Source organism: Lynx rufus, unplaced genomic scaffold (genome assembly GCF_022079265.1).
Source record: "Lynx rufus isolate CCGP_SWC_20201006 ecotype Redwood Valley unplaced genomic scaffold, mLynRuf1.p SCAF_1, whole genome shotgun sequence".
Classification (NCBI taxonomy): Eukaryota; Metazoa; Chordata; class Mammalia; order Carnivora; family Felidae; genus Lynx; species Lynx rufus.
This window is the reverse complement of record NW_025814823.1, coordinates 119,031,439-119,046,230: the sequence shown is the minus strand read 5'-3', so window position 1 is coordinate 119,046,230 and position 14,792 is coordinate 119,031,439. Positions and strand designations below refer to the sequence as shown.

Genomic DNA, 14,792 nt, shown 5'->3' with positions numbered 1-14,792 from the left:
TCTCTATTGTATTCCATTAATCTGTGTGTCTGTTTTTGTGCCAGAACCATACTGTTTTGATTACAACAGCTTTGTAGTATACTTTGAAATCAGGCAGCAAGATACCTCCAGCTTTGGTCTTTCTCAAAGTTGCTTTAGTTACTTGGGGTCTTTTGTGGTTCCATACAAATTTTAGGATTAGGTGGTACTAGTTCTATGAAAAATGCTATTGATATTTTGATAGGGATTGCATTGCATTGTTTTGGGTAGTATGGGCATTTTAACTAAATATTAATTCTTCCAGGCTATAAGCGCCATATATCTTCCAATTTATGTCATGACATATTCAATTTCCATGATCAGTGTCTTACAGTTTTCAACATATAGGCCTTTCCCCTCCTTGATTACATTTATTCCTAGGTAATTTATTCATTTTGATACAGTTGTCAATGGGATTATTTTCTTGTTTTCTCTAAGAAGTATATAGAAATGCAACAGATTTATGTATATTAATTCTGTATCCTGCAACTTTATTGAATTCACTTATTATAAGCTCTGATTAGCTTTTCGGTGGAGCCTTTAGGGTTTTCTATATGTAGTTTCATGTTGTCTGCAGATAGTTTTACAGTTTTACTTCTTTTCCAATTTGCTTGCCTTTAATTCTCTTTTCTTGTCTAATTGCTGTCTCTAGGATTTCCATTACTGTGTTGAATAAAAGTAGTAACACTGGGTATCCTTATCTTGTTCCTGATCTTAGAGGAAAGCTTTAAGCTTTTCACTGTTGAGTATGATGCTAGGTGTGGGTTTATCATGTATGGCCTTTTATGTTGAGGCATCTTTATTCTATACTTACTTTTTTGAGAATTTTTATTATAAGTGGATGTTGAATTTTATCAAACAGTTATTCTGCATCAACTGAGATGATCATATGATTTTTACCCTTTTGTTGTTGTTAATGTAGTGTATCACATTGATTTGCAGACACTGAAACCATCCTTGCATCCCTGGAGTAATTCCCACTTGGTCATGGTATACGATCCTTTTAATGTATTATTGAGTTTGGTTTGCTAGTATTTTGTTGGTGATTTTGAATCAATGTTCATCTGGAATACTGGCCTCCAGTTTTCCTTTTTTGTAGTATCTCTGTCTGGTTTTGGGATCAGCATAATGCTTGCCTCATAGAATGAGTTTGGAAGCATTTCTTCCTCTTCAGTGTTCTGTAGGAGTTTGAGAATAGGTATTACCTCTTCTGTAAATATTTGGTAGAATTCACCTGTGTAGCTGTCTTGTTCTGGACTTCTGTTTGAACCAATAATCAAAACCTCCCAACAATTTTGTTACCAGTGGTTGATCTGTTCAAGTTTTCTATTTCTTCTTAATTGAGTCTTAGAAGATTGTTTCTAAGGACTTAACATTTCTAGGCTATCCTGTTTGTTAGCATATGATTGTTTGTAGAACTCTTATTATATGATCCTTTGTATTTTTATGGTATTGGTTGTAACATACCGTCTTTAATTTCTGATTTTATTTGGGCCCTCCACTCTTTTTTTTTTTTTTTGATGTTGATAATGCTGGCTAAAAGTCATCAAATAGGCTGCATGTCCAGTGTAGAGCCCAATGCGGGGCTTGAACTCATGACTTGAGATCAAGACCTGAGCTAAGATGAACAGTTGGAGACTTAACCACCTGAGCCACCCAGGCACCCCACATTGTTCTTTCTATTGCTTTTTTGTCCCTATTTCATTTATATCCACTCTGATCTTTAATATATTTTCTTTCTTCTACTAACTTAGGGCTTCATTTGTTCTTTTGATTTTATTTCCTTCATGCGTAAAGTGAGATTGTTTATTTGAAATTTTTCTTCTTGAAGTAGTCCTGTATTGCTATATACATTTTAGATCTGCTTTTGTTGTGACCATAGATTTTGGACTGCTGTATTTCCATTTTCATTTGTCTCAAGATGTTTTTTTATTTCTTCTTTGATTTCTTCTTTGATTCATTGGTTGTTGAGTACCATGTTGTTCAGCCTCCATGGGTTTGTGGGGTTTTTTGCACTTTTCTTCTTATAATTGATTTCTAGTTTCCTACCATTGTGAAAAGACGCTTGTTATGATTCAGTCTTTTAAAATTTATTGCGTCTTGTTTTGTAGCCTAACAGGTGATCTATCCTAGAGAATATTCCATGTGAAATTGAAAAGAATACATATTCTTCTGGTGTTGGATGGAGTGTTCTGTATCTGTCTGTTAAGTCCATCTGGTCTAATGTGTCATTTAAGGCCAGTGTTTCCTTATTGATTTTCTGTCTGGGTGATCTATTTATTGATGTAAGTAAGGTGTTAAACTCCCTTACTATTAATGGATTATTGTCAACTTCTCCCTTTATGTCTGTTAATAATTGCTTTGTTTCTTTAGGTGACTGACCTTCGGTTGGGTGCACAGATACTTACAAGTGTTATACCTGTTTGTTGGATAGATCCCTTTATCATTTTGTAATGTCCTTTTTTTACACTCTTTGTTTTAAAGTCTATTTTGTCTGACATAAGTATTGCTCCCTGACTTTCTTTCCATTTCCATGGACTCACACAGATGGGTCTTTTTGCTTTTTGTTTTTTGTTTTTTGTTTTAATCCATTCAGCTACTTTGTGTCTTTTGATTGGAGCATTAAGTCTATTTAACATAGTTATTGATAGGGGTACCTGGGTGGCTCAGTCAGTTGAGCATCCGACTTGAGTTCAGGTCATATCTCACAGTTTGTGAGTTGGAGCCCCACATGGGGCACTCAGGCACGCTTGCTCGCTCTCTCTCTCTCTCTCTCTCTCTCTCTCAGAAATAAACATTAAAAAAGATAGTTATTGATAAGTAAGTATCAAAGTATCGAAGTATTGCCACTTCGTTCATTGTTTCCAGTTGTTTTGATAGTTCCCTGCTCTTTTCTTCTTCTCTTGTTCTTTTCCCTGTGATTTGGTGACTTACCCTAGTGTTGTGTTTGATTTCCTGTCTCTTTATTTTTTGTGTACCTATGGTAGGTATTTGGTCTGTGGTTATCAGGAAGTTCATATATAATATCTTCTGTATACAGCAGTCTCTTTTAGGTTGATGGTCACTTAAGTTCAAGCATGTTCTAAAACACTACCTTTTTTATCTCCCTTTTATGTTTTCACTGTCAGACTAAGTACTGTAGGTCTAGATGATTTTACTCTTCTTGTCTTTTAACCTTCATACTAGCTATGGAAGTGGTTGATCCACTACCCTTACTATATGTTTACCTTTACCAGTGAGAGGGTTTTTTTTTTTCCCATAATTTCCTTATTCCTAGTTACCGCCTTTTCTTTTCCACTTAAGGAAGTCCCTTTAACATTTATTGGAAGGCCAGTTTGGTGTTGATGAATGTCTTTAGCTTTTGCTTTTCTGGAAAACTCCTTATTTCATCTTCAATTTGGAATGATAATCTTGCCAGGTACAATATTCTCAGTTGTATATTTTTTTCCTTTTAGTATTTTGAATATTTTAATACCACTCCCTTCTGGCCTGTAAAGTTTATGCTGAAAAATCTGCAGGTAGTCTTACATGGGTTCCCTTGTATATAACAAGTTTTCTCTCACCACTTTGAAGATTCTCTGTAAAGTGTCATGATATGGGTCTCTTGGGTCCACCTCATTTGGGATTGTTAGTTTCCGGACTTAGATATAGGTTTCTTTCACCAGGTTAGGGAGGTTTTCAGCCATTATTTCCTCAGATAGGTTTTGTCTCTTTCTCTCTTCTCCTAGGCCCCTACAATGCAAATGTTAGTATGTTTGATGTCATCCTAGAGGATAGTCTTAAACTTTCCTGCTTTTTAAATTTCTTTCTGTGCTGTTTCTGTTGGGTGATTTCCACTAATCTTTCTAGGATCAGTGATCCCTTCTTGTGCATTATCCTATACGCTGCTGATTCCTTCTAGTATATTTTTCATTTCAGTTATTCTTCGGCTCTGAATGGTTCTTTTTTATGTTTTCTGTTTCTTTGTTGAAGTTATGTGTTTATCCATTCATCTCTTTAGTTAATATCTTCATAAGCATTACTTGGAATTCCTTATTTGGTAGGTTGCTTATCTCTGTTTCATTTAAGTTTTTTTTTCTGAGTTTCTATCTTGTTCTTTCATTTGCACCATACTCCTCTGTGTCCTCATTTTGCCTAGCTCTCTATGTGGTACTAGATCAGTTACATCTATTAGTCTTGAAGGAGTGGCTTTATGCAGAAGGTGTCCTGTGGGGCCCAGGAGTCTAACATGCTCTGGTCACCTGACCCAGGTGCCCAAGGACTGATGCCTGGGTGGGCTGTGTATACCTCCTGTTGTGGTCGGTCCCAATCCATATGGACTTGCTGATGTGTGTGGGGCTGGCTGCAGGAGCTGACTGCAATGCCCGATGGCAGCAGTACGGCCAGGCTGGTAGGCAGGGCAGGCCTCCTGCACAGCTGGCTACACCTGTTGTAAGTATTTTACTTTGCTGGGCTGGCACCCCAGGGCAGGATGCTTGGGAGGAGCTGTAGTACCTGCTGGAGACGTGGGGTGGTAAGCCTCCTGGGAAGGGCTCCAAGTTGGTTGGATGGAGTGAGTTCACAGAGAAACACTGGGGCTATGTTTCCCCAGAAACACTGGGGTATAACACAGGTGCTAGTTATGGTGCTAGCACGATAGATAGAAAGTATTAGAAATGGTGCCCACCAATGCTGGTCCAGGTGGGTAGAATTGACAAGAACAAAATGGTGCCCACCAGGGCCACTGTCCCTGGGGAATGCTCCAAGTGATCCCTGTGTCTCTGGCACACACCCCAGCCATTAGTGAAAGTACTTCCTTCACATGTAACCCAGGTGCTTTTCAAACTGCTGCCTCTGCACTGGGCTTCCACACAAGTGAGAATGCACACATGCTCTTTAAGAGTGGAGTCCCTAGGAGCGCCTGGGTGGCTCAGTCAGTTAAGGGTCCAACTCTTGATTTTAGCTCAGGTCATGATCTCAACGGTTTGTGTGTTGGAGCCCTGCATTGGGCTACATGCTGCAGACCTTGCTTGGGATTCTCTCTCTCCTTTTCTCTCTGTCCCCTCCCCTATACACATGCTCTCTCTTTCAAAATAAATAAATAAAGAGATAAACACTTTATAAAAAAAAAAAAAGAGTGGAGTCTCTATTTCCTACTGTCCTCTGGTTCCCTTGGCTATAAACCCCATTGCTTTTCAAAGCTTGTTATTATTGGTGCCATTCGCCTGAACAGTGGAGACTGGTGTGGGGCTCAGACCCCTCCTTCATCAGTGAGGCCTCTGTGGTTGTGATTTCCCTCCCACTTGTGGGCCTCCCCACTAAGCATGCAGGTCCTGACTAAACTGTGTCTGCACCTCCTATATATCTCACTTTGGCTCCCATCCTTAGTTGGGTATGATCTTTTCTGCTTGTCTTTAGTTCACTCTGAGATACTTGTTCCACTTGTAGGTGCACACTTTGGTGTGTCCAAGGGAGGACATGAGACCAGGATCCCCTACTCCTCCTGCCCCTCGAATGTCTTAATTATAGGCAATTTCTATTCTACTGTGATAGTAATGATAGAAGAAAGAAAATCAGAAATTATTTTTAAAGTTTAACCCTACCTCAAGACGATCTACTTGATGACTCACACAAGTTTTAAAAAATTGTGTCAAGCTTGAATGGATATTACCCTGCAGGTCCCTGACAGGCAGCACAGTTAGGAAGGTAAGGAACACAGGTTTTGGAATAAGGCAATGCTGAATTCACATCCAGGTTTTGCTCATGTGACTATGGGCAGACAAATGGTTTAACTGTCATCCGTAAAATGGACTAGGAGGAAGGATTATTAGAGGTCATGTATTTATTAAAGTTCCTAGCCATGGAGTTTGGCATGTAGAATTAAAATATCACTTAACTAGTGTACCCTGTAGTCATTACTATGATGGGAGTGTTTTGTGTCCCCTCCTAAGAACCTCTCGTCTTAAAGTTTCCGTCTGCCTGCCTGATAAGACTTCTTCTGTCTTCCATCCTCTTCAGGAGATAAGTTTCCCATTCTTTTTGCTATTAATTCAATACTTAGAATTATTCCTCTAAGCTATTTCAGTGGATGTTTAGAAACCAGGGTGTGAAGTGAGAGCATCATCACCAAAACCCAAGGGAAATGCATACAGCCAAAAAACAAAAAACCAAAAAACCTCTCATCGGGTAGACGGGCATGACAGAGAAACCAAGAAGTTTTCACAGTAATAAAAGAACCTGAGAATTGAAGAATCAATCCTTGACTTTTGGCTGAGGTCAGGGAGGAAGTGTGTGGCCATAGATCAAATTGAGGTTGGTTCTGAGTGTTTTGTTGCTTCCTTTATACTAATATAAAGTTGAATAAGGACCCAGCTGCTCTGAATTTGTGTGATTTTACAAAACATCTTTGTAAGGATTTAGGAATTGTGTTCATTGTACAGAATGAGATAAGTATGAATTTGTGGATCATTTGAAAATTTAGTCCAACAGTACACTGTTGCACAATTTTAAGGCAGCTGTTTTTCCCTATTTCCCTCTATTTGGCAACCCTTACTTGGACAAAAATCTGGATTTGCAGATCCTGATTGGAAGCACGCACAGGGAATTTGCTCCCTTTCGTTATATATCATTGCAACCCCAGATTCCATAATCAAAAATTCCATAATCAAAAATACTTAAAACTAATGTAAAATGAAGACAAATACAAATCATCAGTTTGCCACAATTCTAAATTAAACTACAAACCCCAGGTAGACCGTAGCTGATAAAGTCTACTTAATCTTGCAAGCTAGACGTACATTACTGAAACCCGAGACAGTTCCCAAAGATGCTGGTACCAGCTTAAACTCAAGCTTACGTGGGGTCACAAATAATTGTAATAACAATGGCGTTCACCTATGGACTTGCCACGGAGGATACCTACTGGATCAACGTCTGTGAAAAATCAAGTCTTGAAAAGACGGAAAAACATTACAGGTGAGATTTGAGCTCAGAACCACAGCTCCACAGCCATCAGTTTCACCCCTAGATATATAGTGGGACATACATTAGAAGAAGGTATGAGCGTACCATTGTCTCAGACATGTTCTTGTATTCCTGAAAGATGTGGCATTCCTAACTCCGTGTGTATCAAACCATAATTATCCTTGTGTGCTTTCAAGAAGTGAGGAACACACATCCTCACTCCACAGCATCAGTACTTGTTAAAATTCATGTCCCCTAATGCAGGTCTGAGCAAACAGAGCAGAGGACTTGCAGCCTAAGGTCTCAAGTTAGCTAATACAGTGACCAGACTGAGGACTGATCCTTCCAAAGAGAAAGAAATACATTTCTTCTGTGAAACATGTTAGATCAGACTTTAGAAAACAAGTTCAGATAAGGTGACCATGTTCTCTCTTCATAGAAATAAATACACAGGACCAAAGAAGCCTTTTAGAGGCCCAGATGTATTCTTCCCTGCCTATACCCCCTGTGCCACCTTGGGAAATGTGGACAAGTTCTTGGAGTCTAGTGATGGAAGACCTTCGTTTTACAGACAGAAACTAAGCCCAGAGACATTAGGTGGCAGGCCCTTGGTGTCTCAGAGATGTGAAAAAGGCATTTCCTCCTTCATTTACCCTTTACTGAAAATGTTCCTGTCTTATTAGAGTTTGTGTTGTCTAACCTTCTCCCTAAGATGAGTGAGGATAAATGATGCACGGTTTGGGGGAACTGTCTTAATATGCACCTAAAGCTAAAACAAGTTAGAAACCTCTCTGAACAAATGCAAAGCAAAGAGAATAATCGGTGTTTCTTCGACTTCTTCAAGAACATGTGTTCTGGTAGAACCGTTTAACAGAAATATCACGAAAGCCTTGCCTCAGAGTATTTTTCTGTTTGATTTAAAAACTATTCCATAGCTTATTATCAGACAAATCAGTAATCCTTTAGCTAATGCAGGGATAAATGGACAGTCAGAAAACATAATCACCTGGTGTGTGCAGCTGAGTATTTACATTTTGCCTAATGAAAAAAGATAAGAAAAATGCAGGTGATTTTAATGTGTAAAAACCACATTTTCAGGCTAGCCCTAGAGGGACAAATACATTACTGACTCAAAGTAATCACTAGACCTCTGTAGTCCCTGGTGTCAGCTCTGTTTTGAATCTCTTTTTGGACTCATCTTGAATCAAAGAATATTTAAGCCTGTTTCAGTAGGACACTTGCTCCCTTTAAAGATAGTTCAAAGGTTTTAAAATCTGTTTCTGGACCTTGTTGGATTGTTTTCTTTTCTGTGTTGCCTAAAGCTTTATGTGTATAGCAAGGGTTCTTAACCTCACCATTATTGACAGTCAACTCTGGGTAACTCTTTGTTGTGGGGGATTGTCCTGTGTACCCATGGCATGTGGGTGGACCAGCACTCCAGTCTTTTGTCATTAGCTGTCAGCAGCATTTCCTCAGTTTGACAATCACAGATGTCTCCACCCATTACCAAGTATTCCCCCCACCCACCTACACACACCCCTCTTCCCCAGGAGCAAAGAACCACTGGTTTACAATATTTGGCCAATGAGAAAACACCTGTTCCATGTGTACTTGATAAAAATTAATCCAGTTTTATTTTCAGGATTTTTCCCCATGTTAATTATACTTGTTTTCTGAGGTGATACCCTTTTTGCTTTGTTTTGTTTTGTTTTGTTTTGTTTTGTTTTGTTTTCTCCCAAATGGGTTCCTTGCATTTCATTGATTTAATTCACTTAACTTGGAGGCTAAACCAACAGCACCATTTGGATTTGTAATGTTTATCATCTCTGCTTCTTTGTCTTTGGGAGAAAGCCTCTACTAAGCAATACTGTATCATCTTGCCAGGTACATTACAGTCCCCATTTAGAAATAGGGCAATTGAGATTTAGAGAGATTAAAAGGTCACCAAGCTACTACACTGCAGTTAGGTTATGAATTCTAGCCTGCCTGACTTAGAGTCCTTACTATTCTCTGTAACAGCAATTCTCAGAATGTAGTCCATGGACACTTGGGTGTCCCCAGGACCCTTTCAGAAGTACATTAATAAAAATATACAGTCTTCATTTGCCTTTCTCACTGTGTTGGCATTTGCAGAGATGGTACAAAAGTAATGATGAGTAAAACTGCTGGCCTCATAGGGTACAGTAGTAAGTGTACTCACTGCCTTGCACTCCCAAGTTAAGGAAAGCCAATTCCACTTAAGAATATCTTTGAGGGATTCCTGTGTGGCTTAGTCAGTTGAGCATCTGACTCTTGGTTTCTGTTCAGGTCAAGGTCTCATGGTTCGTGGATTTGAGCCCTGTGTCAGGCTCTGTGCTGACAGCAAGGATCCTGCTTGGGGATATATTCTCTCTCTCTCTCTCTCTCTCTCTCTCTCAACTTTAAAAAAAGTTTTTTTTTTTTTTTAAAAAAAGGATATCCTTGAGGAAGCAAAATATTCTTTTAAATCTCCACCTTTGACAATGTCCTTTTACTATCTGTGTGACAAAATGGGAAGATGCTTGAAGCTTATTACGTACTTACGCTGCACATAGCATTTAGGTTTCTGTCAAAGAGGAGTAGGTGTAAGACTGTTTATGTTGCACATTGAACAAGCCACCTTTTTCATGACATACCATGGATAAACTATGGTCTTTAGCCTTTGGTGTTTGCCAGATGTTATCTCAAAAATGATTGAAGTGAGCTTATCACTTCAAGGAAGACAGTTTAGAACTTTGAAAGACTTATGTCTGCCACTATGAGCTTCATAGATGTGACTGTTATATTGTATAATGGACTGGTCAACATTTAGAAAATCTGCCCAACTCAGTGAGCCAATATTTTCCAAATGACTAATGCAGGATAGTACAAAATCATGCACGGGTAAAAGGACCATTCGAAGCGCAAGACAGACAGATGGATTTTAATGTAACAGTGTTTCAAAAAGTTCCCTGATAGGGTTTCAGATTCTGCACTGCAATACTGACCTTTAAAAAACCAGAATGTTTTATTTTGGGGTAGAATCACAAAGAATATCTACATTTACCTGAACTCAAGCTCTTGGAGGATCATTAACCCTCAGCTGGCTCAGAGGGAAGGGTATTTATGGCACTTGCCTTCACCTGAGATCCTCCAGGTGGTCCCATGTCACAGGAGGCAGGTAAAAAATATTGGCAAGAGTTTCAAGGTTCGTTATTTCAGTGATGTATTCCACGCATAATAAGACTTACATACATGAAATGACTTCTGTGTCGTCACAACACCTGACAATCCGGATTCGTGAGCACGTGCTAAATGAAAGGATGTCATTTACCTGTACATTTTATAAGCTCCTCAAGGGGTGGGATGAATTCTCACAGTCCATCCATGACTATCCGTCCGGGAGCCCCCTCTCAGCACTTGCTTTTCTTGTAGAACTCGACAGAAAAACCCAGCTTTGAACGCGTTGTTTTTTGTCTGTTTTTTCTTTCTCAACTCTCACGGAAACTCCGTCGCCTCAGGAATAAGCTGGTGTTTAGCACGCTGTCCACTGTAAGTGGGGAACAGCATTTGAGTGTTCACTTGGAGCAAGGCATTTTGTTCCTATGAGTCTCCACTCACCGTGGATATGGTCAGTTCATAATGGAACCTCTTACTGTCTTCCAAGTTTGGCACAGCCATCCGCACACACTGATCAAAGAACCCAGACTTTTCAGCTTTTCCATTCAAGGAGATGTCATATACACTCTCATTCCTGTGTGCTTTCTCTTTCTTTCTGTCATGTGTTTGCCATGTATCCATATTAAAAGATGGTGATTCCATATGATTTTCCTTGTAGTTCTAGCAGTTTGGTTGGCCTGTAGCCCTTCAGCAGTAGCACAGGGTCACATTTGCGGTTGTAAACTGTGCTGTACTCATCCGTGTTCCCCAATGGTGTTCGTCCTAGGCTATCCTAGTCCTCGTGTTTGTGTGACAGAAATGGATTTTTTCCCACCGATGTCTGTGGTATACTTGGCAGTTTTCCATGTACTCCGTTCTTATCTGATGGAGCCTGGAATGACTGAAGGGATTTCAAAAGGCTGACTTAAATTACAGATGCTCAGCTACACTTGTATCCATCCATTGGTTCCTAGCTTTCCCTGTTGCCATCTGTAGCTCATGGTTGAGTGGCCTGAATGCATTTTGCCAATGCTCTCATTTATAAGCTAGAATTTGTGATTACCATCCTGGGTTTCAGACTGAATACTAACTTTCTACTTACATAATGCTGTCTCATAAAATCTCTACTTTTTCTGAAATAGGAAAGGAGGAAAATGTATTGGGTGTTTGTTCTATGCAGGAACTACATGCTACATTTTGTGTGTTCTCCTGTTTTCACAGCACACACACAGATGATGTCCTTCCCACTCATGAGGAAACTGAGGCTCAAAGTGGTAGACAGCAACCCAGGGTCACACAGACTTTCCATGGGGAGAGCAGGGATCTGAAGCACGTCAGTTTGACTGCAAATAGACCCCCCCGATCACCCTCCTCTTACTGCGTTGGCCTCATCTGGAGGTGATACCATCTTGTCACGGGGCTGGTGAGCAGCTAGACGAGATTTTACTCACGAAAGTGTTTTCACAGCTACAAAGTCCAGGCACACCTAGTTTTATGGTGCTTTCCTTTATTGCACTTTGCATTTTTTACCAACTGAAGGTTTGTGCCAACCCTAATTCAAGCAAGCCTGTCAGCACCATTTTTCTAACAGCATCTGCTCATTATGTGTGTGTCTGTGTCACATTTTGGTAATTCTCTTGGTATTTCATATTTTTTCATTATTGTTACTGTGATTTCCGACTCGCTGAAAACACAGATGAAGTATTTTTAGACTAAGGTATACACATTCTTTTTTAAATATAAAGCTCTTACAGACTTTAACAGACTGCAAAGCAGTGTAAATATAACTTTTATGTGCACTGGGAAACCAAAAAAGTCATTTGACTTGCTTTATTGCGATATTCACTTTATTGCTGTCTGTGGTCTGGAACCAAACCTGTAGTATCAGTGAGGTATGCCTTTACTACAAAGTACCACTTTAAAAAATTTTTAAACACTTACATATGCCTATGTTTTTGTGTGTATTGTATATAAATATATATATATAATTGGTTGAGGAAGCATTTCAGAAGTAACCTTTCAGATCTTTAAATATTATACTCATTTTCCATAAACAACTGGTTGGTCCCTAAAAATAGATGTCAGATGACAGAGATGGGCTGAGCAGGAATAGGCGCATCTTCAGGCCACAAGCCAAGGAAGTTTTTGCTTCCCTGACACATCGCTCTGTTCACTCACACCAAGTCCTTCCTACCTTTCTGTAAAAATACTGCCTAGAGCAGCTCCTCCGCGTTAGTCACAAGCTTCCATTCATCACGGGTGGCTCACGCCAGACCTACAGCACGGTCATTTCAGTCTGTCCTCTCCCATCGTCCGCTGTCCCCCACCTAGCAGGGAACCAACACCTTGTGATACGGAAGCATCCAGAACTTTGTGGCCATGTTCAGAAAACATGTAAAACCCTGAGGCCTGTTCCCAGAACTGGGGTGATGGCAACACCGTCCACCTGACAAAGCCTCTCGAATGGAAGACTGGCAATGTGCAGTAGCTTCATCCGAGGACAGGATTTAGGGGAGCTTTTGGGCTTGCTGAAAGGTTTCAAAACAAATTAGGGCCTAGAGTATCTTTAGAGACACAACAACAGCACTCACTGTGGTGAGAAGTCTGCAAAATGAACCACGAGATGGGGTAGGAGAAGCAGATTCCTGTCCTTTTCTTGAGGCCACACCCGGCCTCGGTGCAGAGGACAGAATGCTCCTTCCTGTTGAAAGCCCACTGCCCTTTCCGTTCTTGATGTGAGCCACACAGGAAGGTGACAGACAGTGATGTTTCGCATCAGTCTTTGTAGGCCATAATGAGAAACCTGACAGCACTGGGATTGAGAGATGTAGGCCCAAACTCGAATACTCTATGAAGTTTTGACTCTAGCGGAGGATGTGGATTGACTGAATTTAGACACTGAGTTTAGAGAGAGGCCTGTACAAGGTCTTAAAATGACAAAAATTAACTCGATGTCCCAAACAATTAAAGGGGTAGGACGCATCTTCTTGAGGTGACAGATGTCTCTACTATCTCTGGATCCTGGTGGTAGTTGCACTACTATCCGTTTAGCCAAACTCGTCAGTGGTTCACTTACAAATGGTGAATGATATTGAAGCGACCCCTTTATAAAGGTGATCATGAATGTAAACAAATGCTACGCAACTACAGATGACAGTTTCAAAGTGAAGCATGTATTCATCATTCTTTTTAGGGAATGCTTAAAAGGAAATTACCTCACTCTTGGGGTGCCTGGGTGGCTCAGTCAGTTAAGCGTCTGACTTCTGCTCAGGTCATGATGTCACAGTTCGTGGGTTCAAGTCCCGCATCGGGCTCTGTGCTGACGGCTCGGAGCCTGGAGCCTGCTTTGGATTCTGTGTCTCCCTCTCTCTCTGCCCCTCCCCCACTCGCACTCTGCTTCTATCTCTCCCCCCCCCCCGCAAAAATAAATATTTAAAAAAAAATTTTTTTAAAGTTACCTCACTCTTAATTTTGTCTAAAAGAAGATTAAAACATGATTTGAAAATATTTGAATAGACTGTTGTAATGCTTGCTAGTACTTGAAGCCAGAGTTCAGTGTGAACATGCTCCCTAGGGAGTGAGGAGGTAAGAGAGCTGTAGTTCGATGTTTCTTTGAAGGTCATGACAGTGGATCCTGACACTGCTTTCTCTCCTCCTTCAGCCCTGGAATGAGACCAGATGTAAGCTCTCCTCCATCCAGCTCTGCAGCGGCAACGGGACCACCTCCCAAACTCTGCCTTGTGTGCTCTGATGAAGCTTCGGGGTGTCACTACGGGGTCTTGACTTGTGGAAGCTGTAAAGTATTCTTCAAAAGAGCAGTGGAAGGTAGTGTGTGTTTTGAAGAGTTTTATTTTTCCTCTACTTGGTTCTTGTCTCTCAAGGTGGATTGTGAAGTTTCTGGTATATGCGAACCCCATTAAGGCTGGAAGTCAGTAAAGTCAGGTGCAGGGGGTTGGCTCGGAGGCCTTCTAAATGGAGAGATTTTAAAAACCCACACAAAAAACATAAGAGACTCTTAAATACAGAGAACCAACTGAGGGTTGCCGGAGGGAAGGTGGGTGGGGGGATGGGCTAAATGTGTGATGGGCATTAAGGAGGACACTTGTTGAGATGAGTACCGGGTGTTACACGTAAGTGATGAATCACTGGGTTCTACTCCTGAATCCAGGACTACACTGTATGTTAACTAACTTGAATAAAACAACAACACAAGCAGAACTAGAATAAAATAGAAAAGTATAAATTAAGGAGAGGGAGTTTGGTCAGATAACAGAAGGTAACGGTAAGAAAGTGCTGTCATGGGAAATGGTGTTACGTTACTGCCCAAACCTAATGTTCACTGTATGAGAATCATGGGCTTTAACTCTCATGAAGTAGTTGGTTTTAAAACCACCAACTATTCCAGTCTGACAAAAAATGAAGGTCAGTAAGAACTGTGAGGGGAAAATCTGGGTGGGTTTCTCTTCCTGTTGAGCCAGGCACTGTGCTAAGTGGTATCAAGTCCACATAAGATGTGGTCCCCACCCTCTGGGTGGTCACGGTCTGCTTGAAGTGAGAGAGGAGTTCAAAGTTTCCAGGAAAGAGGTGGTAGTAAGAAGCAAGTGATAAACAGCCTGAGGAGATCGAGAAAGAAGGTAATGTAGAGAAGCTGATTTCACTATATGAATACTAATAAA

General features: G+C 40.5%; 1 protein-coding gene across 7 annotated transcripts in view; it reads left to right on the top strand.

The window, feature by feature from the left end:
• Positions 1-14,792, top strand: part of NR3C1 (nuclear receptor subfamily 3 group C member 1) — a 117,757-nt gene that overhangs the window by 75,597 nt on the left and 27,368 nt on the right. For 6 of the 7 annotated variants that reach the window (XM_047086390.1, XM_047086373.1, XM_047086380.1 and 3 more), the window contains exon 3: positions 13,778-13,944. In XM_047086390.1, coding sequence (XP_046942346.1) covers positions 13,778-13,944 — 167 coding nt within the window. The remainder of the gene's footprint in view (positions 1-13,777; positions 13,945-14,792) is intronic. The other variant, XM_047086414.1, reaches the window with a different exon arrangement.